This window comes from Rattus norvegicus, chromosome 1, assembly GCF_036323735.1.
Source record: "Rattus norvegicus strain BN/NHsdMcwi chromosome 1, GRCr8, whole genome shotgun sequence".
NCBI lineage: Eukaryota > Metazoa > Chordata > Mammalia > Rodentia > Muridae > Rattus > Rattus norvegicus.
The window spans coordinates 250,927,812-250,953,064 of NC_086019.1; the positions used below are offsets into that span (position 1 = coordinate 250,927,812).

General features: G+C 49.7%; 1 protein-coding gene across 7 annotated transcripts; it reads left to right on the forward strand.

Annotated features, from left to right (window-relative positions):
• Positions 1-1,298: 1,298 nt before the first annotated feature.
• On the forward strand, positions 1,299-24,670 carry Zfyve27 (zinc finger FYVE-type containing 27). 7 transcript variants are annotated; one of them, XM_006231392.5, is made up of 13 exons: positions 1,299-1,504; positions 2,220-2,417; positions 7,646-7,716; positions 9,587-9,773; positions 11,754-11,849; positions 13,128-13,240; positions 13,818-13,957; positions 14,495-14,566; positions 15,988-16,008; positions 16,153-16,297; positions 19,287-19,333; positions 19,600-19,681; positions 20,589-24,670. In XM_006231392.5, exons 2-13 carry the CDS (start codon positions 2,221-2,223, stop codon positions 20,651-20,653), a joined length of 1,236 nt encoding a protein of 411 aa, XP_006231454.1. In that variant the 5' UTR covers positions 1,299-1,504; position 2,220; the 3' UTR covers positions 20,654-24,670. The 7 variants fall into 7 exon arrangements, with proteins under 7 accessions (XP_006231454.1, XP_063120742.1, XP_063120743.1 ...); XM_063264672.1 differs by lacking the exon at positions 20,589-24,670 and having other exon boundaries at positions 19,600-20,508; NM_199104.2 differs by lacking the exon at positions 15,988-16,008 and having other exon boundaries at positions 1,320-1,504.
• The last annotated feature ends 583 nt before the right edge of the window (positions 24,671-25,253 follow it).

A 25,253-nucleotide genomic window follows, 5' to 3' on the forward strand; every position in this document is an offset into this window, starting at 1 on the left:
ATCTGTAGTGAGATCTGATGCCCTCTTCTGGTCTGAAGACAGCTACAATGTACTTACAAATAAATAAATCTTAAAAAATTAAAAAAAAAAAAAAAGAGTAAAGATTTCAGAGCCTGTGGGACAATGACCAGCCTTAAGGAAGTGGGAAGAGTTGAGATTCCCCGTACAGCTGAGTCCTGACTGGCAGAGCAGGTGTGCCTGTTTCTCTGAAAAAGAGATGCTGGACGGATGTCAGGGAAGCTTTGGGGTGGTTCAGAGGAGTGGTTATTGTCGGTTGAGCGGCCTTCCCTGGCTGCTCACACCTGAGTCCTGCTAAGACAGTTGGTTTGCTTGCCTTTGGATGGAAGCAAGAAGCCGGGCAGGCAGGTGTGACAAGCAATTTGAGGAGTTGGCAGGAGTCCAGGGCCGTTGCAGGTAAAAACGGGGTTCAGTTGGCTGAGGCACTTGAAAGAGAACAAACAGCAGGATAGATGAAGCCAGTAGTTGCAGACTCATGTGGGCGGTGGTATGGCTGGGGTTACTGGCATCCAGTGATATATTTGGCTCAAATCCCAGTTCCAAGAGGTTTATGTGCTGTGACATTAAAGAAGTTACTTACCATGACTACAATTCCTCATCCGTGAAATGGTGATAACCCCAACAGGGTTGGTTATTGAAGGAGGAACAGATGAGATAATGTGAACACAAAGCTTACTGTACTGCCTGGCTGTTGGTTAATGCAAACCCATGGGAAGTGTGTTTTAAGGGACACCAGCTGGGTCACAAGATGTGAAGAAGAGTTAGGAACCAAGGAACCACCGGTCTGTCTCTGCTAGGCACCTGACATACAAGATGTGTTTTCTGCCTTCCCTAGCCTCTTTTTTATCCAGATTTTTATCCAGTTTTTATCCAGATTTTCTTTCTTTTTTATCCTTCTCCACCCCCACCCCTACCCTTTTTTGTTTTTGTTTTTGTTTTTGAGCCAGGAGCTCCCATAGCCAAGGCTGGCCTTGAACTAGCCTCCAGCCTCAGAAACTCAAAGGCTGTGGTTACAAGAAGTGCGTCACCACGCTAGGCTCTGTAACTGTCCTTGCTGTAATGTTCCGGAGCTAGGCTGGCTCCCAGGAATTAGGTCCTAGGTTTCCGGGTCATTAAAAGTGAGTCATCTCTTGTATGGCAGGGACGGAGTTAACCAGAAATTAGCCACAGAGGGGAAAAGTGCGCAGGCGCAGTATCGACGAGCTCGATCACCTGCGCTTGGGTGGGAGGGGCTAAACTCGGAGGCCCGACCCAAGGCGGGACGGGCGAGGTGACGTCACGGGCGCGCCACCGCAGAGTGAGTCGCGTCCCGGAAGCGACGGCGGTGGTGGGGCAGACTGTTCTCTGGTGGACTTGCGATTTCGGAGCGTCTGTGGGAGGTGGCGCGGCGTGGGGTGGGGCGGGCCTGAGGGGCCGCTCCCGGGCTTGGTGGCCCTTCTGTCCCCTTGGGCGCCCCTGCCCCTCCCATTCCTGGGACAGTGTCCGGGTAGGTGACGACCATCACGCCCCAGCCCCACTGTATTTATTTACAGAGCCTGGTGCTCCCGTCGGGAGGGGACCGCCACCTGCTGGCACAGCGATCTTAGGCGTGGCCTGCCTTGCGCCGCCTGGGAGGTGATGGTGGTCGAGGCCTCTGTCCGCATTGACCTGCTGAGCCTGTCTCGCGCTAGCCCGGGTTTGCTTTCTTCCTAGCACGTTCTATCGAGAGTTTGGGGTCCAGTGGACTCCTTTCCAAGTGATGAAAGGAGCCAGGGTTAAGAGCGTGACAAGAGTGTTGTTAGGAAAAATTCATGAACCTTTGGGAGCCCTGGTAAGGGTCACCCAGTGTACACTAGCGCGTTCATAAAGACGTCCCAGAGCAAGATGGTCCCCTAACCCTGACACCTGAAGGATGAGTAGGGGAAAAGAGAGGAGAAAGATATCACAGGACATCTTTTCTCTTGGGATTACCAATTACCTCCCTTCAACAATTAATGGCTTGTATGCTCTTGAAAAGTCTGTGAGGGAAAAGAGCGTTGGAGGGGCTCGTGAAGAACAGGCTTTATATCGAAGGTATCCCCTTCACTCTGCTGTTCTTCAGAAGGAACAAAGTTTCTTTCCGTGTGAAACGGGTATTGGTGCTTACCTCACATGGTTGATGCAAGGGGAAATGTGTTTGAAGACTGGACATGCATTGTGAGTGTGGGGAATTACGATTACAGAATGCAGTCTTCGGATCGGGACCTGAGTGGACCAGAGGCGAGCCCCAGCGTGATGCCTGAGGTTCTCTCTGAGTGTTCACCTGCCCCTACCAAGTCAACAGCGTTTGATCTTTTCAACCTGGTTCTGTCCTACAAGAGGCTGGAGATCTACCTGGAACCCCTGAAGGATGCAGGTGACGGTGTTCGATACTTGCTAAGGTACAGATTTCAGGGGTTGTTCTTCCTTTGGGCTCTCTTGTCTCCCTGGTCTTTAGCAGTTCTGGCCAGTTGGCAGTAGTCGGGCTGTCCTTTCTGCTCCAGTGATGACTAGTTCTGGTGAGACTAGTTGTCTGACCTCTAGACTTATTCAGAGCTAGTTGTGTTCTAGCTCTGTGCAGGAAAGGTGGGATCTGGGAACCACTTGGTCTTCCTCAGGACTCTGTGGTTGGATAAGCTCCTCTTAGGTACTGTCAGAAAGCCTTGGACATTGGCCTGGTATAGCTTAGAGCAGACTCTGGTCCGTCCCCCCACCCCCTTCTCTCCTAATATTAGCATAATTAATCTTAAAATCCTGGTTTTATTATTTTGTATGCATGTGGCATTGCGTGCAGGTCAGAGGGCAGCTTTTGGGAGTTGGTTCTCCTTCCATGGTGCATTCTAGGGATCAAACTCAGGCTTGGCAGCAAGCACTCTACTGGCTAAGCTATCTCACCGTCAAGTTATAATTTTAAACAAACCTCAACTACAAATACCTTTGAAAAAACTAGATGCCATTTTTATTTGTTATTTAGGATTATGGTTCTCAAATTTTTTCCTATTTTGCTTCATTTTATCCTCTGTAATTTTCTTCTAGGCTCCTTAACTTTTCCTTTTGTTGACGGTAGTCTGAAACTCGTAGTTCAGGCTGCTTGAAGACTTACAACAAATGTTCTGTTTCAGACTCACAAGTACCAGGACCAACTTGCTTAAAAAAATGTTTGGTGTTTGTTTGTTTTCTGAAACATGGTCTCATTGTGCATCCCTGGCTGTCCTGGAAGACACAGAGGTCTGACTGCCACTGTCTGCTGTGCTGTGATTAAGGGCACCACCATGCCTAGCCTGTGTTTTTTACATTAAAAATTATTTTCCTTAAGTGATTTATCTACGTTTTTAGATTTTACGTGTATGGCTTTATTATCTGTATATATTTCTGTGTACCATGTGTTTGTTTGGTGTCCTCAGAGACCAGGAGAGGTTGTCAGATCACCTGGAACTGGAGTTACATATGGTTTGACCTGCCGTGGGGGTGCTGGGAACTGAACCTGGGTCTTAACCAATGAATCACCTCTTCATCTCCTGGCTTTATTTATGTTAAAAAGTATTTTATCTGAGAATATGCCTATAATCCCAGAATTTAGGAGGTAGAGACAGGAGGATCAGATGTTCAAAAATCATCTTTCACTCCGTAGCAAGTTTGGGGCCAGCCTGAGCTATTTAACACCCCCTTCTCCCCAAAAAAGAACAGAACAGAAAGATAGCTTTAATTGCAAATAAATGGCTTTGCACTTCTGATTACTTCAGTTTATTTTTTTTAATGTATTTACTTATTTTATATATATGGATACACTGTAGCTGTCTTCAGACACATCAGAAGAGGGCATCAGATCTCATTACAGATGGTCATGAACCACCATGTGGTTACTGGGAATTGAACTCAGGACCTCTGGAAGAGCAGTCAGTGCTCTTAACCACTGAGCCATCTCTCCAGCCCCAGTTTATGTTTTTTAATAAAGGCATTTGATATCATCAAAGTCATGTTATACTTAGTTAAAAGTAATTCTTTGATATCTTTCTCTGGTCATTTCCCACTTTCCAATTTTTTCCAAGGATGTCACGGACACTTGTTTTGCATCTCCTGTCAGGTTCCTATCCAGCACTGTATTTTTTGTGGTTTTTATATCCTATAAGTCTTTTTCAAACTAAACCAGGCTCTTGTTTCATGTACTGGTTTTCTGAAGTGGCTGGACTCACTACCCTGGAGAATTTCCTTCTGAGAATTGTCTGGCTAGTTATATATAGCTCTTTAACTGGAAGTTAGACTAAAAACTGGATTTCATTCAAGCTAAAGACTTTCTTTTCAAAAGGAAATATTTGCCCTTAACGTGCATTACACCAAGAACCACATAAATTTTGTGTCCCAAGCAGAAGAATCGTGTGTGTATACATCAGAGGACAACTTGGAGTAGTTGGCTCTCTCCTACCATGTGGTCCCCGAGAGGAAATCCCTGGGGCTTGGCTGCAAGCATCTTTACCTGCTGAGCTGTCTCGCCAGTTCAGAGTAGGTTCTTGGAACCCGTGCACAGGTTTAGGGGTGAATCCCCTGAAGCTGCAAACAGAATTGTGCATTTGCATGCTTATTCATCAAAACAAGCCTCTGGTTTCCATCAGATTGTTTTAAAGACGTGCAGCTGTTTTAGATGCTGAGAAGGTAGGAGGCTGGAGGAGTGGAGCTCAGTTACCTTGAAGGGTGATGTTGATTTGAGTCTGTATCCTTGTCTCAGTCTAGAAGTAGGGACCACTTGTAATTACTGTTTTCCTTACTTTGAGCTCGAGGGCCGAACAGTCCTCCGGTACACACTTATTAGTGACTCCTTGACAAGGCCTTACCTTCTCACCCACCCCTTGCGAATCTACGGCAGTGTTCTAAAGATGGGCGTCAGTGCTCACAGCTGTGCTCTCTGCTGTGCGATCCATGTGCTTGGAGTGCAAGGCATATGCTGGATGAGAGGCCTTTCTCTCCCCTTTCCAAACCAAGTGAACTCTCCTTAACCAAAGTGAACTTTAATCTTTTAGGGGAGGGGACAGTTCCAGAGAGCTGTGCCTATGCATTGTGACATGTCCATCCTGTCTGTCCATGTACCCGCTCTGTTTGCTCATATCAGGCAAAACACGCAACTTACATATATCCTGTTCTACTTTTCTCTGCTGGCAGTGTAGTGCTTCTTGGCACACTAACTTTTAAGGTTTTCCATTATCTGGAATCAGAGGTCTGCAGATAGGGGGAGAGCAGTGTAGAGCTGGATGGAGGGGGAGCTCCCCCCAGCCATAGTCTCTAGATGCTGGCAGGGGGAGCACTGGTCTGTGAAAGTGGCTGTCAGATTAGTTTATGCTTTTGATTGTTCTTTTTTTTAGTAAAGAGAGTTTGACTGAAGAGGGACCTAATCTTGGAGTTTGGAGCCACAGTGAAATTTTAAGTCTTCTAGCATCAGCTGCTCTGCTTTGAGTGTCTCCCAGGATCAAACTGTCAGGAAAGGATTGGGTCAAGGAGAACGGCCTTGGAGGGAAGGGACTCCACTGGCAGCATGATTTCACTTTTCAAACAGGGCCGAGCTAGACCTACCTTCTTTTTTTTAATTTTGGAGGGTGGGGTGGGGGTGGGGGTGGGGTATTATACTTTTACCAAAATGGCAACCTGTGGTTTTGAGACATGGTGAAATGTGTTTGATTTCATGAGAAAGGCTCTAAAGAGTCTTTCCTTTCCTCATAATCTTCATTAGAAGCTAAGAGCCCTAGGCTGGGGAGATGGCTCATTTGTTAAAGTGCTTGCTGCACAAGCAAGGTTACCTGGTTTGTGCTCTCTAGCACCTACATCAAAGCCAAGGGTAGCGGTGTGTGCCTGAGGAGTTGGCTACTGGAGGATTCTGGACACTTACTGATGAGTTAGCCTGGCTGAATTGGTGAGCTCAGGGTTCAGTGAGAGACCCTGCTTCAAAAAATAAGGTAGGGAGGGATTAGATACACACAAACCACAAACTAAAAAACTAACCCACATTAGCTGGTTAACTCCACTTAAGCAATTGTAGATTTTTAAAATTAAAACATTTATGGCCAGGCAAGATGGCCCATTGGTTAAAGGCTCTTGATTTCAAGCCTAGGGGCTTGAGTTCAATCCCAGAAGCTACGCAGTAGAGGGAGAGAACTGACTCCTATAAACTGTCCTCTGATCTCCTCATGCATACACATTGGTGCACACGTGTGCCCACGTAAGATGTAGCAAATGACGTCTGAAAAGCAAGTACACATCAGTTCTGAATGCATCATTCACAGCAGCAGCTGTGCTTATTTTCTGGTCTTTGTTTTACTGCTCTGATGGTCACCTTGTGTTCGCTGACCTTAGGAGAGGGCATCAGTGGCTTCATTATTACTGCCTTATTTTTTGTTAGCTTGCTTCTTTTTATTTTACTTTATTTTCACTAAAATTGTTTGTTTTTGAGACAAAGTCTTATGTAGCCCACACTGACCTCCAACTAACTATGGCTGTGGCTGACCTTGAACTCCTGATCCTCCTGCCTCTACCTCAGTGCTGGTCAAGCACCTCCACACTATGATCTACATCTATGTTTGCATTAAATATAAAAATGTCCTGTTCCACAGCTAAGACAGCAGCACTATCTTGTCCTAGGAGATCTGACTCACTTTTCTCTTTGGGGACTTCTGTATCACCATTTGGTGGTGGTGGTGGTGGTGGTGGTGGTGTGTGGTGTGTGGTGTGTGGTGTGTGTGTGTGGTGGGGGTGTGTGAGTGTGTGTGTGGTGGGGGTTGCATCCCTTTTCTGTTCACACTGGTTGTGTTTTCTCTGTGACAAGGGCATTGCAGGCTCATTTTAGGGTTTTTGTTTGTTCTCTTTTTAGCTAAGGTCTGAGCTCAGGACCCTGTGCTTGCTAGAAGTGCTCTACCACTGAACTAAATTTACAACGCTTCAGTTTTAGTATAGTGTTTTTATCCTTTTGAATGAATATATATTCAAAACAAAGTGCAATAAATGCTCAGAATTGTAGGAGTAAAGAGATGAAGTAACAGGTGGGAAGGAAGTGCGTATTCTTTCTCAACTTCCATATCGATGAATATTGTTTTAGTTTTCTGCACAGGGTTTCCCTGTGTATCCCTGGCTGTCCTGGAACTCACACCCTTCCCCTCCTGAGTGCTGGGATTTAAGGCGTGTCCTACCACTCCTCGATCCTGTTGACGAGGTCTTGTGTGAATGGTAGACTGGGGAACTGAGGAGGTCTTTTTCCCCCATATCTGTTGTTTTCTGAAGTCCAGCAAGTGGCCTGGGGATATGTTGATATGGTCTTAGGAAATATGAAATAGGCTAAGGGAACCTGCTAAAAGAAGAACCTTCTCAGTGCCTTGTGAGAGAGCCTTACAAAACACAGGAAGCCACAGTGACCAGGTTTCTCAACAGACGTTAGAAAGACTCTACCCTCTGGAGGAAAGCTCTGTGGGTCTTCTACGTTGGTCACCCCAGGGCTAATGTGTGACCTCTTTGTTCCTCTTCTAGCCTCTTGTCCTACAGATCTACCCATGTGCATTTCTCCTTGGTTTTTATGTCCTCCTCCTGTCTGCACTGCCAGGCCTCTGAGGCTGGAGGAATGGCTGTCTTGTGATCAGAGCTCTCTGTGTTGTAGGTGGCAGATGCCTTTGTGTTCCTTGCTGACTTGCCTGGGCCTCAACATCTTGTTCCTCACTCTGAATGAGGGTAAGAACTACTTCTCAAGGGCAATGTGTTTTCTCGAATGAATGTGGGGGAAGAACCCTGAGGTGGGTTTGGTGGGAGGGACTACCTCTTTGCCAGTTTGCTTCTTCCTAGGTCTGTTCGGTGTTGGAACACAAGTTCTGGAGAGACCTCAAAGGCCTCTGTGTGGCTTTGGGCACACGATATAGCCCATCTGTTGAGACTCTGTCTTCTTTATCTCTGAAGGGAGGATAGCAGCGGCCTTTTCTCATTGGCACTATGAGCTGAGAGCCTGTGTGTGTGCTCAGCCGTCCTCACACAGCTCTGCAGCCAGTACACCGTAGCTGCTGGATCTGTAGCTGCTTCCTTGCTGGCTACACCCACCTTTCCCATTGTGCTTTCCTACCTAATTTAGGGGTCATTTGTCAACATGACACAGGGGAATGGGATCAGGAGGAGGAGGTGAGGAGAAAATTTTTTCCATCTGCCATTTCCTCTGGTCCAGCAATTGAGCCTTGATGTGCTGGGTGGCCACACACAAAGTTGGGAGAGGCACCCACACAAAGCCCTGAGGAAGATGTGTGGCTAGGTGGTGACATGTCCTGGTTGACCATGTCTCCTGAGGACTTCTGCTATGTGTGCTGTGACCCAGACCTTTCAGGGTTGGAATTGTTAGGTACTTGTAGATAAAGCAACCCTCATCCCTACCCTCCAGGAACTGAGTGAAGGTCCAGGGCAGAATGTTCTGACAACACACACACACCACACACACACACCGCACACACACACCGCACACACACACCACACACGCACATGCACACACACACGCACATGCACACACACGCACACACACACACACGCGCACACGCACACGCACACCACACACACACACCGCACACGCACATGCACACACACACGCGCGCACACGCACGCACGCACTTCTTAGTGTCTCTTTTCCTGTGGACATACAGAATCCATGGGTCGAAAATTACCCCAGTTCACACAAGATCATATATGTTTTGATTTTCTTTTCTTGTGAGGCAGGGGTTCTCTATGTAACCCAGGCTCTCCTTAAACTTACCACATAGCCCAAGTTTGTAGGAAGTACTCATTCTCCTGCCTCCGTCTCTCAGATTCTGGGGCTACAAATGTGCCCACCATCATACCCAGCTTTCTTTTTCTGAGTTGGGTTTTTCCTTGATTACATCTCCTGGGATTTCAATATTGTGTTACAGGGGAGAAGTTTCTGCTTTGAGTTTTGTCTCTGCCTCGTTATCTGTTCCTCAATCCTCAGGACCCCTAGTTATCCTCAAAGCCAAAGGAAAGGTTTCCAGCCTGCCTTAGTGGAGAGAGGGCTGCACTTTATCACTGGGGGACTTCCAGCAGCATCCACGCTGCTGGACTGTCTACTGTGTGTGCTGTGCTGTTTTCTGTTTTACTTTATGGATATTTTGCCTGCATGTATGTCTGTGTACTGTGTGTACAGTATCTGTGGAGGCCAGAAGAAGGAGTTACATCCTCTAGAAATGGATTTTCAGATGGTGGTAAGCCACCATGTGGGTGGCAGAAGTCAAACCCAGGTCCTCTGGCAGAGCAGCCCACACTTTTAGCCACTAAACCATCTCTCCAGCCCCTGAGACATTTTTTAATGTACTGAACAAGGCTGGCGTTCATCTGTGCTCACCGTTTGGACCTGACTTTGGCAGAAGAGACAGTGAGCATATCCACAGGGCGATGAGATCAGTGAGGGAAAACAACTGGGCGAGGGGGTCACGGAGTGGGGCGATCATGTCCGGCAGGGGCCTAGAGGGTGAGGAAGCAAGCATGTGGGCCTTAGTGGGCAGGCTCCTGGGCCTTGTTTACTGGGTTAACTGTAGTATTTTTGATCTCTTAGGTGCATGGTACTCCGTGGGTGCCTTGATAATTTCGGTGCCTGCCCTACTGGGCTACCTTCAGGAGGTGTGCCGGGCACAGCTACCAGAGTCTGAGCTGATGAGGCGGAAGTACCACAGCGTGCGGCAGGAAGACCTGCAGAGAGTTCGCCTTTCCCGCCCTGAGGCTGTAGCTGAGGTGAAAAGCTTGTAAGTATTGAAGGGAGGCCAGGAGTGCTGGGGACTGAGCCCGTGCCACCCTGCAGACTGTCTGTGGCACCAACTGCACTCTGCTCAACCTCTGCCGGGTCTCAGCAGAGCCGCTGCTATTACCCTTCACTCACAGAGGAAGGCAAAGCTTAGGTGGCTGTGACTGAGACTCCAGACCCAGCTGCTTCCACAGCCATGTTCTTTCCCCCAGAGACACCAACGTGGTCCTTGCTTAGGTACCTAAGAGGCCATGCAAGCCAGGACAGGGCTTCAGTCCTCCCTCTTCCACTTCTGTGCAATGTCAGACAGCTCACCTTTATGTCTCTGTCCCCTCATCTGTCAGACATAGTGTTGGGCTTACTCAGAAGCTGATCTTGAAGGTGGCTTGAGTGTTGGGTACCTGGGAATTGTTCAGCATTAGTTGTCATGACCATACTAAACGTGACATGGCTGGCACTTTGAGGAAGCAGCTTTGAGACTGCTGAGAGTGGTAAGTGTACCAACATCAGGGGCAGCTGGCATTTCCAGAGCCTTTCCTGCAGGCTTTTGACATAAACGGGTGATAACAGCTCTGAGTCATCGGGAGTGAGGTTCAGGTGTCTGGGGACCCCCCCCCCCCCCCCCGCCCAAAGGAACATTTTCTTTTTTTCTGAGGCAGGGTTTCTCTGTGTTTCCTTGACTATCCTGGAACTTGCTCTGTTGACCAGACAAGCCTTGAACTCACAGAGATCTGTCTGCCTATGTCTTCTGACAGCCTGTTTACTCCAAACACTTTAGCATTTATTTCCTGAGATTAAGGACATTGTCTCTTATGCATTCCCAGTAGAACACTCAGAATTAGGACATTTATATTGACATATTAGTACTGTTGTCTGCTACATAGTTCACAATCACATTTTGCCAGTTGTATTGATTTGCCCTGGTCCAGGATCCAATCTAGGATCGTATGTTAACATTGGAGGTTTCCCTTTCCTGTAGTGCTAAGATTAAACCCAAGACCTTGCCTGCCAAGCACCTCAGCCCTCATGTTTGGTTTCTGTTGTTAATCTGGGGTGAGCAGGTCCACGTGACCTCGGCATACTTGATACAGCACAAGCTTACAGTGTGTTTGCTCCTTGTTGGATTGGAGGTGTACGTTATGAGCAGGACTGAAGGTGGAGTGCCATAGTCCATATCAGAGCCACATGATGTCAGGACACAGTGATTCTCGTCCCTTGCTTGAGGGTTGTTTACCCTTGGTTATTAGTAGTCTGTGGAGAGACTCTGAGACTGAAATATCCCGTCCCTCGTCAGCATCCACTCAAGCGCTATAAAGCCGCTGCTGGGTCTTACCGCATCGCTTTCTTCCTCTGACGGCCGAGGGGTGACTCTCGCTTATCATTCTGTTTGTATTTATCTTCTGGCGTTCTGCAGGGAGGAGGTGTGCTTCTCACTTGTTATCGGTGTGAACACATAGATTCTTATTTCACTCAGTGGGATCTGATCTATTACCATTCTGCCTTCCATCTTGGAGGGTCGTGGGAATGGCCAGGGGACCATTTTGAGCTGGTTTGCATTCTTCCATCATATCCCGCCATTTTCAGTGCCACCTTACTGTATAGCACAACGGATTAGCCACCTAATGTCCTACGCTTTCCCTGCTCCAGCTCTAGAAGGAGCCATGTCTCTAACGAGCCCTGTGGGTGGTAGGAGAGCACTGACTCCATAAAGTGGTGCCTCTGAGTTGTAATAAATAAAATCATAATAAAAATAGCAGAGACCTTAACTGCTTCACCTCAGCAGGGGTCTCCCTGAGGGGTTGGAATGGGTTGGAGCCTCTTTGCCAGGCCCTTCGCAGTGTTTACAGACGGTGGCCACTGCTGGCCAGCTGTGCTTGTGAACCCAAGTTCCACTTCCTCATAGCTTCTGTACTGGATTCGTGCATTGGTTGGTTTGGAGGGAGCAGGGCCTGTCCACTCACAGAAGCTCCTGTGTCTGCAGCTTGATCCGACTGGAAGCCTTCTTGGCCCGCCTGTGCTATACCTGCGAGTCAGCTTACCGTGTACTTCACTGGGAGAACCCTGTGGTGTCCTCACAGTGAGTAGGCCCTTCTCTTCCACCATACCATTCTGGCAGAATCAAGATTCAATCTCTTCTTTCTCAAGAGAAGCCAGAGGCCTTGAAAAGGCTTCTGCCCTACCTATTTCAGGGCAAGAATACCCCACGTCCCCAGGCTGTGGGCCCATATATATGCTTCTGAGCTCTAAATGGTTGCTTAGATGCCTTTAAAAAGCTATACAGTAACAGTACTCTAATAGGCAAGTCACTCACTATGTGATCTACCATCCTGCTCTAGCAGTGATCTCATGATCTGCTGCCTTCTGGAACTGCTCCCCGAGTGCCTGTTAGCCTCATGTGGAATGCAAGATTTGTTACTGCATTTATTTATTTATTTATTTATATGACTGTTTAGAATATAATATAATATATATAGGTTGTAGTTGCTGGTAATCAAACCGTGGTCCTCTGCAAGAGCCAAAAGTATCCTAGGCCAATGAGCCACCTCTCTAGCCTGTATATGAGATTTCTTTCTCTTCACTAATTACATCAGAAAGGGTTGCAACAATGTCTTTGAAATTATAAGGTGAACTGAGAATGACTGATTTATGGAAGTGTGCTGTCATATGTTTAGATGATTTCTACTTTTCATTACTAACCCCACAGTGAACATTTTTATGGACTTTAGTTTAAATTTTTTGAAAAATTTTCAGGAATAAACTTAAAAGTTAACATTACTGTATAAATGGAATGTGTGTTTTTGAGGCTTTCCTCTGTCAGTAATGACTATATCTAGGTCTATCTAGGCTTCACTTTGTGCCCGTGCTCAGAGGTTCCTGTTACTGTTTTTTTTTTTTTTTTTTTTCGGAGCTGGGGACTGAACCAAGGGCCTTGTGCTTGCTAGACAAGCGCTCTACCACTGAGCTACATCCCCAACTCCTGTTACTGTCTTACTCTTTCTAGTGACCCCTGTGAAGTAGCCGCTGTTTTAACCTCACTGTGTAGGTGAATGCAGTAATACCTGAGACCTAAGGGACTCGCCACAGAGACAAGTGGTGGCTTGTTTCAGGCCCAAGCCTGTGTCTAGACTTGAGAGCACAGACCCTGGAGCAGTAGCAGCTGAGCCAGTGTGGGCTCCTGCCTGAGACACAGTGTGGCTTCACCAGTCTCACTGGATAGAAGCCAGCAGGGTGGTTTTCTGCACGCTTCCACAGCAGTTCCACACTGGTTTGCTTGGCAGGTCTTGTCAGTTTGTGCCAGAGCAGTTTCTCACCTGAAGCCATTTCCCTTCTGACGTCGGACTTTGTGTTCATCCAGGTTCTATGGTGCTCTTCTGGGCATGGTTTGCATGCTCTACCTGCTGCCGCTCTGCTGGGTCCTCGCCCTTTTAAACAGCACACTCTTTCTGGGAAATGGGGAATTCTTCCGAGGTAAGCCCCAGAGAGCCTGCCAGGCCCACTCTGAGGACCCATTTAGGCTTCCTGCTCCTGTCTGTTTGCTGTGCTTGCCACAAGGGGGCAGCTTCTCTCTGGGAGGGCTGTTGCTAGATCTCTGGAAGTGTCCTGAGGTTGGGGGGCTGACAGTTCTCTAAGGTGGCTGCCATTAGAGGGGTCTCCTTTCCCTTTTAAGACAGATACATTACTCTTATTATATGGTGGCCTCTAGAAGATGAGGGAGGGGTCTTTTCTCTAACTTGGTACCCACCTCTGCACTGGGGCCACCTAGATTGGCTGTCGCATCTGTGTGACCCCTGAGGCTGCTGTCTGACTTCTGGGTGCTGGGCAGTCTGGAGAGGCCCTGTGTTTTGTTTGCTCTCTCTTTCCTTAGTAAATGGATCGCTCAGTGTACTGGATCACTGCGACTCTGTAGCAGAGGGACAGGTGTTGTTGGAGAACACACCCAGAGGGCCACTTACTGTGTCTCTGTCTGGGAAATTCTTTCTAGGTTTTTTCTAAGGTTAAAGGTGTGGCATGTCACCCCCAGCCCTTTTCTTCATTCCCTTGGCAGTGGTGTCTGAGTACAGGGCTTGTCTGCAGCGGCGGATGAGCCCCAAGCAGGAAGAGTGCGTCTGTGAGGGCTCGGCACTGCAGGATGCCGGGGGGAGGGCTGTTGTACTGGACAGCACCCCTGCCCCTACACCCACAGAGGTGAGTGCCTGCCTCACCACTGGCCGGAGCCTGCTTCATGTCTCTTGAGGGTCTTTCCCCCTCCCTCTTGTTCTTACCAATCTGTTTATGAGGCACAGATTCTGGGCTGGAGCTGTAGAGCTTCTGCCGAGTCTCTGGGATGCGCAGTCATATGAAGGGCAGTGAAAGCAGCGCCTGGGCTTTCTGGACCCCTGTTCTGTGTCCAGTGCCATTGGGGATGAGCTCATCCCCTGTGCAGAAGAGAAGGCTGAGGCACAGAGTGGGTGTCACAGGCTTTAGCTAGCAGGTCAGGCTTGGTCTCAGGCAGACTCTGGGACCATGGGCTACTGTAGGTCCAGTGGCGCCTTGGTCTGTGGCCTGCCCTGTGGAGTTGGAGGGTGCTCCTTGGTGTGATTTGCGTCTTTCCGGCAGCTGTGCGGTTTTCTTGGGAACGGGACCTGGGGTGTTGGAGCCTAGCCTGGCTCTCAGCAGGTGGTGCTCTATGACAGGGACCAGGATTGCCAGCCGTCCTTTCTGCCATAGACTCTTCCTTCCTAGGACCTCACGCCAGGCAGTGTGGAGGAAGCTGAGGAGGCTGAGCCAGATGAGGAGTTCAAAGATGCAATAGAGGTGGGTGGCCCTCTCCCAGTTACTGACCAGGCCAGATACTGGGTGGGCTGAGAACTCTGTGTGCGTCTGTGTTTTCCAACATCCACATGGGAAGCCAGAACTCGCTGAGCTAGAATTCACTGGCTCCAACAGTACCACTGGTCCCTTCTACCATCATCTGTCCTGGGTGCCCAGGCAGGGCTGGCTCTGCTGGCCTGTGCAGGCCACTGCCGGGTGTTGGTGGTTCGTCACCTGGGTTGGAGGTCATGATGTCAGGGGTCTGTTTGGGGAAGGCCCCACCCTGTACACTGAGGTCCATAGATGTTCCCTTGGAGGGTGGGGAAAGTGGTTACATGGCCAAGCTCTAGTTCAGGGAAAGTTCAGCAACCTGGATTTAGACAGTGATTGAGATAGGTAGCTTGAAGATGTGTTTCATTTGGCTTGTTGTATACTTTTAAAATAATCCCTTGAGCCAGTGGTTAAAACCGGGCGAATTTCAGTTAGAAATTTAGTTGGAAAATGTAGACTTGTAACGTTCCTAGTGTCGCTGAGTCTGCAGCAGTCACTGTAGCTGAAGGGCCCTTGTTTCCTATTGGACAAATCCCATGGGCTGGCAGGATGTCTCAGTGGGTAGAGGTGCTGGTTGCTAAGCCTGCAGACCTGAGTTTGATCCCCACATCCTACCTGGTGGAGGGAGAGAACTGACACTGGACACTTGTCCTGTAACCCGCACACGTGTTCTATGGCACACAATGTGTACACACAGTAAATGGATGTAGGCGAATTATACACTACAGTTCCCGAGTTCCCAGTGTTCCCTGCACTCTCTGCCTACTGAGCCTCTGACTGTCATCCCTGTTCCATCCCTGTTTGTCTCAGAGTAGAAACTCATTGTTTTTGTCCTTCTGGAAAGTGGGAGGTTGTTCGAAGAGCAAGAGTCTTGTGATTCTTAACCAGCCCTGGACACAGTGCTGACTTTCTCCTTCCCAGACCTGCCTGACCCATTTCAGTGGTGACTGCTGTAGATTTCTCAGGTTGATAATGATTGTAGGCTGTAAGTCTGAAGAGGGTAGAGATGGCTATGAGAGGGGTTTTCAAGCATTTTTCTTCATGACCCAAGCAAGGAACACATTTTTATACCCAGACCCACTTCATCCTTTGCTCTGTAATCTGTGGAACTAAGTGAGACACTTAAGCCAAAAGGCTGCTCTAAGGGACGCTTCCTTTCCTACCTTGTTCTGTTGAACTGTATGATGACCAGCACAGGAGAAGAGCAGCACCGGCTTTCTCTAAGCTTCCTTGCATCTGGGCTACTCCAGAGAGCACGCCTGTTCCCTGTGGGAGGTGCTCAGAGCAGGCACAGCTGTTCCCTGCCTCTTCTGCATCGCCCTTCTTGCTAGCTCTCTGTTTTTTCTTCTTCTTTCCCGCACCCTGGGAGGCAGGAGACCCACCTGGTGGTGCTGGTGAGTAGGAGCAGGGCGGACGGGGCCGGGGCTGGGCAGGGCAGGCTTGCTGAGTTAGCTGGGCCCACCATGCCCAGGTGCCTTCGCACGCAGGGCCTGGGACATTGTGAGTGATGGGCAGAGTGGAATAAGCTGTTCTCATAGGAGGACGATGAGGGAACCCCATGCCCAGCAGAGGATGAGCTGACCATGCAGGACAATGGCTTCCTCAGCAAGAATGAGGTACTGCGCAGCAAGGTGTCGAAGCTTACAGAGCGGCTCCGCAAGCGCTACCCGACCAACAACTTCGGTACGGCCAAGTGACGGTGCAGGTGGGGGCATATGGCTAGGGCTGCTGGGACTTGGAGAGTTGGGGGGCGTCTGGGCCACTGACAGAGTCCAAGACTGTGGGCACTGGTAAAATTACTCGTGGAACTTTGGGAAATACACACATGTCTTGAGGAAGTATGAGTGCAGAGTGAGTGGGTCTCTTCATGCCCCCCTCTCATTATTGAATGAGTCGACAGGAAGACAGGGTGCGATTGGCCCAGGCTGCAGACTTGACTGCAAACCATAGCTCAACCAGTGTCTTTGGGCAAATTATGCCTCAGTTTTTACCCTTCTGTAAGAGAGTAGTTCTTGTTGAGTTGTGGATATTATGACAGTATATGCCACGTTAGCACAGGTCCTGGCTGTCTCTCAGTACCTGGGTGCTGTTTATGTGGGTGGTGCTGGCTGGGCTTCTAGTTGCCCGAGAGCCTATCTTGGTGTCTGTGACCTGGCTATCTGCAGTAAAGTGCACCTTCTTGTGGGCATGATAGTTCTTTTCAGGCACTTCTACCAAAGTTGTAGTTTGGTTAGCTAGTCTTTTCTTGGGGTTGTGGGTAGGTCAAGATCTTGAAGGGTGTTGAGCCCAGCTTGGGACCCTGGCTTTGATCTGGAGCCCTGAGAGCAGAGCCAGCTAAGGTCCTGGTGAGAGCCTAGAGTAGCTGGAAGCTGAGAGCCAATGTGGCCTTGAATTGTGTTTCAGTGTAGTGAGTTCTAAGTCTGGAGGGAGGGGAGATCATGGATTTATCTCCAGGAACTTGAAGGGCCTCTGGGGCCTGCCTTCTTGTTCCTGACTAGTAGTGTGGCTGTCTTTTCAGGATTAGATGTTCTAGACCTGCCGTTTGCTTCTGTGCCATATCCCTAGGCACACAGAATCTCTTCTACTGTGTTGACTGCTGGCTTTGGTAGAGACTCAGGCTCAGGTCCTTTTGTAAACTCACTCTCATTTCTCTGGTGGATGGGTTAGGGCGAGACAGATCCTCTGGGCCCAGAAGCAGACAGGTTCTAGAGCTTCTAAATACAAAGGAGTTACTGTGCCGGTCCAGCAAGTGACCTTTCATCTTTGTGCATTGTAAGCAGAGGCAGTGAGAGGTCCCTGTTTTGCAGAGGGATAGCCTGAGTCACCTAAGAGCTTCGTCTCGCAGGGGGTCATCTGATTCCACTATGTACATTTTGCCTCCTCATCTTCCCCGTGACTTCTCTTAGGTCTGATGTTTAGAAGTGCCTTGTATAATGTCAGTCCTGGCCTCAGACCTGGATTTTGGGTCAGATTCTCCTCACCTGGATAGGCAGAGGCCACCTGGGTGTCTGAGGGCGGCATTTCTTGGCCTTCCCTGCCCTTCCCTGCCCTTCCCCTTGCTACATTGCCTGTGTTCCTTTGTTAGTAGGGCCTGATCTCTACCTTGAGGGCAAGTATGACAGTTATGCTTCCAAGGTGTTGACCCCTGGGTCCAGGTTCCTAGGTCAGCCTTGGGTAGGCTGCTCTGGGATTTCTCTTAGTCCTTCCAGGCTGCTGTAAGAAAATACACCATGCTGGGTGCTTCATAAATGGAGAAAATTTATTCCCACCTTTGCAGAAGCTGGAGTCTAAGATCAAGGTTCAAGGTGCCAGCACAACTGGGGTCTGGGTAATAGATGCCACCTTTTGTTGGCTCCTCTGGGAGGCACGACAAAGTGCTGTCCAGGGCCTCCATTACAAGAGCAGTGCTCTCATGAATGCTCTGCCAATCACTCGCTAGAGGCCCCGCTTTGTAATGCCATTCACTGCCTGGGGATTGGGATTCAATATATGAACTTTAGGGAACCTGGCTGTCAGTGGATGAGATGGGTCTTTGGGAAGGACAAGATGAGGGCTTCCTCTGGAGCTTCCCCATGTGAGTCTTGGTGGCGAGGGTCTAGAGCACCCCGTCCTAGAGATTACTGCCCTGGTGGGTCCTGCCCCACCCCTTCTCTCTTCATGTGAGGGTCACTAGGTGAGTTGAGGATGAGTGTAAAACTGTTGCATGGGGACTGTGCAGCCTGGCTCTCCATCTACTTCTGAGGAGTACGTGGACATGGCTGTTTGTCCTCTCTGGCTGTTCTGCTGCCTCACTGAACAGGACACTTTCTTCTCTTCTTGGTGGAGAGCCATAGTCTGTGAGGAGCACCTTTTCTTACACACAAGCATCCTGGAGTTTCTAATCTCTCTCTTTCCTTTACATTGCTGTGAGCTGTCCAATAGCAAAGGGATGTTCGCCTTGGTCCCCTGGCTCCATAGTCTATTGTCCTGGCTGACTGGGAAGGAGCTTTGGGACTGTCATGGTCAAACGTGTTACGCAGGAGTCACAGTTGTGCCTTCTGCTGCTGATTCTGTCCCAGAACTCATCTCATCTTCCTCCATCCACCCCAACTTTCAGGTATCCCCGAGCCGCTGCTGGCTGCTCTACCACTGTCTGGAGCTCGTCTGCCTCACTGCACTTGTGGCTTAGGAGGGTTTGTGTTGTAGTTTGCCTCCAGTGCTTGACATCCTACCCTTCATGCCATCTTGCACGGGGCCCTGTTTTAAGCTTTTCTCTTGGAATCTTCTGATGACAGAAAGCGGGAGTGTGCATTTCTTGGAAGCGTATCTGTCCCTCACTGTGGACAGATGTTTGGAAGGAGACATTATGAAAGGGTCACATCTATTAGGCTTCGTTGAGGACACTGGGGTCAGGTTCCTGTTGGCTTGGTGAGATTTCAGGGAGGAGATTCTCTGGGTGTTCCTTGATGATCTGCCAAGCTTGTGAATGTGTGTGGCACTTGCTGTTGGGAGCGTGCACGGACTAGAGCTGTGTGTAGCCTGGTGTAAGCTGCTCTGAGGAGCGGACACCTTTTCTTATTTTGAATACAGATCTTGTTCTCTGGGGTCCTAAGTGGTCCAGTTAGAGTCAGGAACAATTTGGGTCGGGTGGCCTGGGCCGGATCGTAGTTCAGCTGCTGCCTTTGTTTCTCAGGGAACTGTGCAGGCTGTGCTGCCACCTTCTCCGTGCTGAAGAAGAGGGTGAGTCTGGCGGTGTTTGCTGTGACTGTGGCTTGTGTACGACTTGAGGAGTCTTAAGTCCCCACTCGGGTCATAGGCCAGCGTCCCCCGTTTGGCGAGGCCCTTCCACGCCCTTGTCAGCTTCTGCTGCTGCTTTGTCCTGTCTCACTTCCACCCCATGGGGTCCCACCTCCATCTTAGAGAATGGGGTGCTAGGAGGGGAGAGGTCCTGGGGATCAGGGGCCTGAGGGTGGGCTCCACCTGACACTGTCGTCTCCCGTCTACAGCGAAGCTGCAGCAACTGTGGGAACAGCTTCTGCTCTCGGTGCTGCTCCTTCAAGGTGCCCAAGTCCTCCATGGGGGCCACAGGTGAGGGGTGCAGGGAGTGGGTCAGGGAGGCTGCCTTGTGGGAAGGAGTGAGGATGTCCCACACAGAGCAAGGCACTCCCCGAGGCTCCCCTCTCTCCTCCCAGAGGAGACCACCTGGTTGAATCTTACTTCATTACCTCTAACTTTAACAGAGTCAAAGTCACCCTTTCCTAAATACTGTATATGTTTGTTGTAAATAAAGCCTGTAGATGAGTAAAAAGGAAGACAAATCCTGCCCCTGTCTCCTGGGCAGGACGGTTGGAAACAGGCCCGTCTGTTCCTGGCAGATGGGAGCACGAGCGTGCACATAGAGGAGCACGAGCGTGCACATAGAGGAGCACGAGCGTGCACATAGAGGAACACGAGCGTGCACATAGAGGAGCACGAGCGTGCACATAGAGGACATGAATATGTATTTGTGCTCTTGACAACTGCGGTGGTATCTCACTTCCTGCCCTGTGGTGTGCTGCAGTGTTGGGCAAGACTTTTTCCTGCCGATCCTACAAGTAGCACATGCTTGTTAACTATAAAGTTTTGAGGTATTACAATGAAGAAAGGAAGAGAAAAATGATCCTGTAATCTTACCACCCAGAGATTTTTAACCACCGTTAAAACATTTAGGAAAAATTTCCTCTGGTATTTTATTTAAAAAAAAAAAAGATTTAAAAAAAGTGTTTTGTTGACGCCAGAAGAATTTCCAATGCATAGAACACCTGGAAGAGGCCTGCTGTTGGCATCAGAGCCACAGTGCTCCAGCGCGTCTGAGGGCAGAGTGAGCTGGGTCAGGGAGGGTGTGGGCTGGGCCGTGGGTGGTCTGTTTAAGGACTGGGGAGGCTAATTCAGTACTTGGCGCCTTGAGCCTAAAGGGTACAAAGAACTGTCTCACTGAGTTTTTCTTTCTTTCCAGCTCCTGAAGCCCAGAGAGAGACTGTGTTTGTGTGTGCCTCCTGTAATCAGACCTTGAGCAAATGAGAAGAGAAGCCAGGCTCCAGCTGCCCTGGGGCCAGCAGTAGACCCAACTGCCCCAACTTTGGTCCTCTGAGGCCTGTGCTGGACAGATGTAGCCTGACAGCTAGGCCCTTCCTGCTCTTTCCCTGCTGCCTCCAGCTGGGCTGGTGACACTCTAAGGCCCAGGGGGAGAGGAGCCTCTGGGGTCCTGGCTGTTGGTCCTGTTCTACCCTGTACCCTCTTAACTCAAGGCCAGCCAGGGAGTGTCCACCAGAGGGCAGAAGTGAGCACAGCCTGCTCTCATCTGGGCTCTGGTGGTCAAAGCCAGACTGGCTAGGCCTTGGGATCCAAGGAGACCGGAGGTTGGAAAAAGAGGTTCTTCCCCATTGGGTACTGGGCAGTCTCAGCCCCAGAGCCTGCAAGGGGACTTAGAGCAGCATGGCCTGACTCTGCCCTTTGAATAGCCCCAGGACATGTTGGTTTTTAGAGACAGGATTGGAGTTACCAGGTGCCCCGAGGAGAGGGAATGTGAGGGTGCTGGTCAAGTCCTTCAGTGTCACGTGGATGGATGGCAGTGTGGGGGAGCTCTACCTACAGAATCTTAGCTCCCATGATTCTCTGGTGCCCTCAGCCCTGCTCGGGTGGCTACAGGGCCCTCACATGATTCCTACTTCCTGTTCTGAGTCTGGGGCACCCCACCTTTCTCCACTGCCACATCTCTCTAGCCCTTATCTCATGGAACATGAGGCCAGGCGAGTGGAGCAGAGAGTCTGGAAGCCTTTGAGGTTGGGGGAAGTATGGATCGCCTGGATTTCAGGGCTGTTCCTAGAGAGGAGTTTACATCGTAGGATAGGGCACATGGCCAGTTTTATGTTCCCTCTTCTCTGCCAAGGGGGCGCTGCACCTCTTCTTAAGCCATGAGCTGGCTCAGGCCCCTCCCCCAGAGCTTTTTCAGAGTATTTATTTATTTATTTCATGGTTCCTGGGAGCATGCAGCACAGGGTGGGATGAAAACGATGAGGGGCTTCTGCCTGCGACCCTTCTGTAGCCATGGACCGCCCTTGGGGCAGATCTTCAGGAACTTGCATCAGTAGCAGCGGAGCTGTTTCTACCCAAGCATGGACTTGGCGCGCACACTTGAGCCGCATGAGTGACTCTCTGCTGATGGGCCCCACACAGAACAGTGAGGGTTTGGCAGTGGGGACCAAGCAGGTGAGGTGTACCCCTTTGTCCTGGTGAGAGAAGGTCACCTCTGTGTATTTATACTGTAGAGCTGTAGAAAGGAACTCTGTGGAGAATTGTCAATAAAAGGCCCCACGCTTATGGTTTTGTCAGGTCTAGTGCTGTTCGGTCTTTCACATTGCCCAGGCTGGGCTGTAGGTGGATCTTGCACACCTTCTGTGGCAGTGGTGAGCCAGCCAGGCCCAGTGGAAAACTGCCTTAGCAGAAGGAGGGGAGGGATCTGTCTTGTGATCAGACCCAGGGCCTTGGATTGAGGTTGGAACCAGAACTTAACTATAAGTAATGCAGGCTTCAGAATGGAAAGGTTTTATCGAATCCTCTGGGAAAGACAGGAAGGCCAGCACTGCAGGAGCCGGAGAACTAGTAAAGAGGTTCGTGGAGGGCGAGGTGATCCAGATTATGTTGGTGCTGGGCACTGCACACGTTATGCAGGTAGCAGCAGCAAGCCCATGAGGTAGGCTCTGATGTCCACATGGTAAGGCAGCAGCTCTGCGAGCCAGCTCTGAGCTACCACCCACCATGCACCTGTGTGCCATCATCCTACAGCCTTCACAAGGAATCTCTGTTCTGTGTCCCTATAGCAGAAGTCTTTTCCTCCTCTTCCTCCTCTCCCTCTTTCTTTCTCCTCTCCTCTTCTTCCTCCTCCTCCCACAAAGAATGATTTTAAGTCTTTTTTTTAAAAGAAGGTATCAGGGAGAGAGTTCAGAGTATAGTTTGAAATAGTTGATGTCATCTTACTGAAAGGTGACTGTCACTGCTCAGAAAGGCTGACTGTAGTATGTAGTCACAGATGTGAGAAAAGGGGCTTCCTTTTTTCGTTTCCTGGAGGTCCCTGTGTGAACAGGTGGGAGGCTGTCTTCAAATTCAGGTTTCTTCTTTGAGAACAGAGCCACCAGAGTTCAGCAGGGTTGGTGGTGGTAGTGGTGTCACCACGGAGCCTGTGGTGCAGAGTTCTCTAGGTGGGATGACAGACAGCTTGCACGCTGTGGAACTGGATGTCTGTGTCAAAAGACACCTGCTAGTTTGATGGGCACCCAGGAACAGGGTCAGAGAGCCAGGTTCGGAGGGTCCTGGCACGTGGCAGGGCAGCTCTGGGACTCTGGCATCCAGCCTGACTTGGGCTCAGGTCTGTTGAGGGTTTTGTGGTCCAGTGTGTCGATTCCTTCAGAAAGTCTTGGCAGACCTGGAACAGGCAATGGTTTGGGGAGGTGTTGTCTGTAGCCCTTGGGACTGAAGCCAAATGGATCTCCTTTAGAGGTCTGTGTTTGTCTTCCCACAGCTGGCCCTACGCACGGCTCATTTTGCCAGGGAACGTGTCCCACCGTGCCACAGGTTCCCCTAATTCGTGGATATCTTTTTTTTTTTTTTTTTGGGTTCTTTTTTTCGGAGCTGGGGACCGAACCCAGGGCCTTGCGCTTCCTAGGTAAGCGTTCTACCACTGAGCTAAATCCCCAGCCCCTATTCGAGGATATCTTAAATGGGCAGATGGAGGTGCAGGGGGGTCAAGTGAGTGGGAATTGTGTTGCAGGTGTTCATAGCAGCCATGGCCTAAGAATCTCTGGGTAAAGGTCACATATTCTGGTCCCCACTCTAAGGAGCTAGCCACCCAGCTAACAAGAACTGTCTGCCCTCCCACCCCCGCCCCAGCACCATCCCCCTTCAGTCTCTACCAGAACAGAGATGGCCTTGTGGCAGGAGCCCCCACTTCTCCCAGTGACCCCGCCTCCTGCCAGCAACACCCCAGCAGCACATTCCATTCTCTGGCCCTGCTGGTGGCTGCCGATTCAGGTTCCTTCGGCCATAAGCCTTCTCTGGGGCTCCAGCAGAGGCTGTTTGGGCTGGGACACTGGGCTCCAGCCACACATATTCCAGCAACAAGCACCCCCCGCATTAGATTTCCCAAGGAGTGAACTTCAATTCAGCCAGGATTACAGATGGCCTTACAGTTGTGGGATATGGGCTTGCTTTGTGTAGACCTGAGGCTGGACACTAGTAGGGGTGAAGAGGAGTGGGTCTGCTTCTGCTGGGGCCTTGTAGCATTACTGGAGCAGCCTCACGATTGCCTGTGCCCTTGTCCCACCTCACTTCTGTAGATGGGAGTAATAGTCTGCAGACTTTCAAGCTGTGACTCCATATGCTGTCCTGTACTGCATGCGAGGATTAGGGGAAGTTTGGTGACAGCAAAAGGCTCTCAAACTCTGAGCAACTAAAAACCAACTCAAAGCCAAACTCGAAAACCCATCGGAGGTGTTTGTGGAGCACTGTCCTGAGCACTGCACCCTGTAGATTCCTCATGCCACAGAGGCAGTGAAAACCCCTTGGATCGTACAACGTGAGGCCACTGCATGTTGTGAACTACAGTGTTTTTACTGTACGTTCAGTTCCTGCTTTTACAGGAACATGGTGGTTTACAGAAAATAAGGACTTACTAATGGCCCTACTTGCATGTAAATATCTAAGGAGAGTATGTCATTGGATTATTATGTTGGAATACTTGATTTTAAAATCGGTTACTGTTTGTGGACGGGTGAGATGGCTCACTAGGTAAGCCCTGCCCACAAAGGCTGGACCCCTGACTTTGATCCCTGGGACCTTGTTAAAAAGCCAGCCGTGTTGCATCTGTAATCTCAGCATTCTTGTAGAGAAATGCAAGGAGACAAGAGGATGGCCCTGGAGAGTGCAGCAGTCTGGCATAAACTAGAGTCTGCCTGAAAAAGACTGAAGGAGAGAACCAAGCCCTCTGCATCTACACATGCACTGTAGCACAGGCAATAATAAAAATTAAAAGAGAAATGAAAATGGGTGACTTACATTTCTCTCTCTCTCTCTCTCTCTCTCTCTCTCTCTCTCTCTCTTTTTTTTTTTTTTTTTTTTTTTTTTGAGCTGAGGACCGAACCCAGGGCCTTGCGCCTGCTAGGCAAGCGCTCTACCACTGAGCTAAATCCCCAACCCCCCGACTTACATTTCATAAACAATTTTTCAGTGAATTTCGACTTGGATCAGGGATCAGGATAGAATTTCAAACAACTTATAAAATGTGTGTGTCAAAATGCAGAACAGCATATTCTCTCTCTCTCTCTCTCTCTCTCTCTCTCTCTCTCTCTCTCTCGGCCAGGTTTCTCAGAGTAGCTCCGGCTGTCATGGCACTCCCTCTGTAGACCAGGAGCTTGAAGATCCACCCTCCTCTGCCTCCCAAGTGCTGGACAAAAAGGTACTTGCATGCCACAGAACAACGTTCTCGGTGTGGGAGACTATAACATTGAAACCGATCACCTCTAAAATCTGTGCATCTACAGTATCAAACACTCAGCTGAGGTTTAATCCCTATGTAAATACAAACACATCTGGCCAGTAGTGCCCAGGTTTGCTCTCCTTAAGGGCT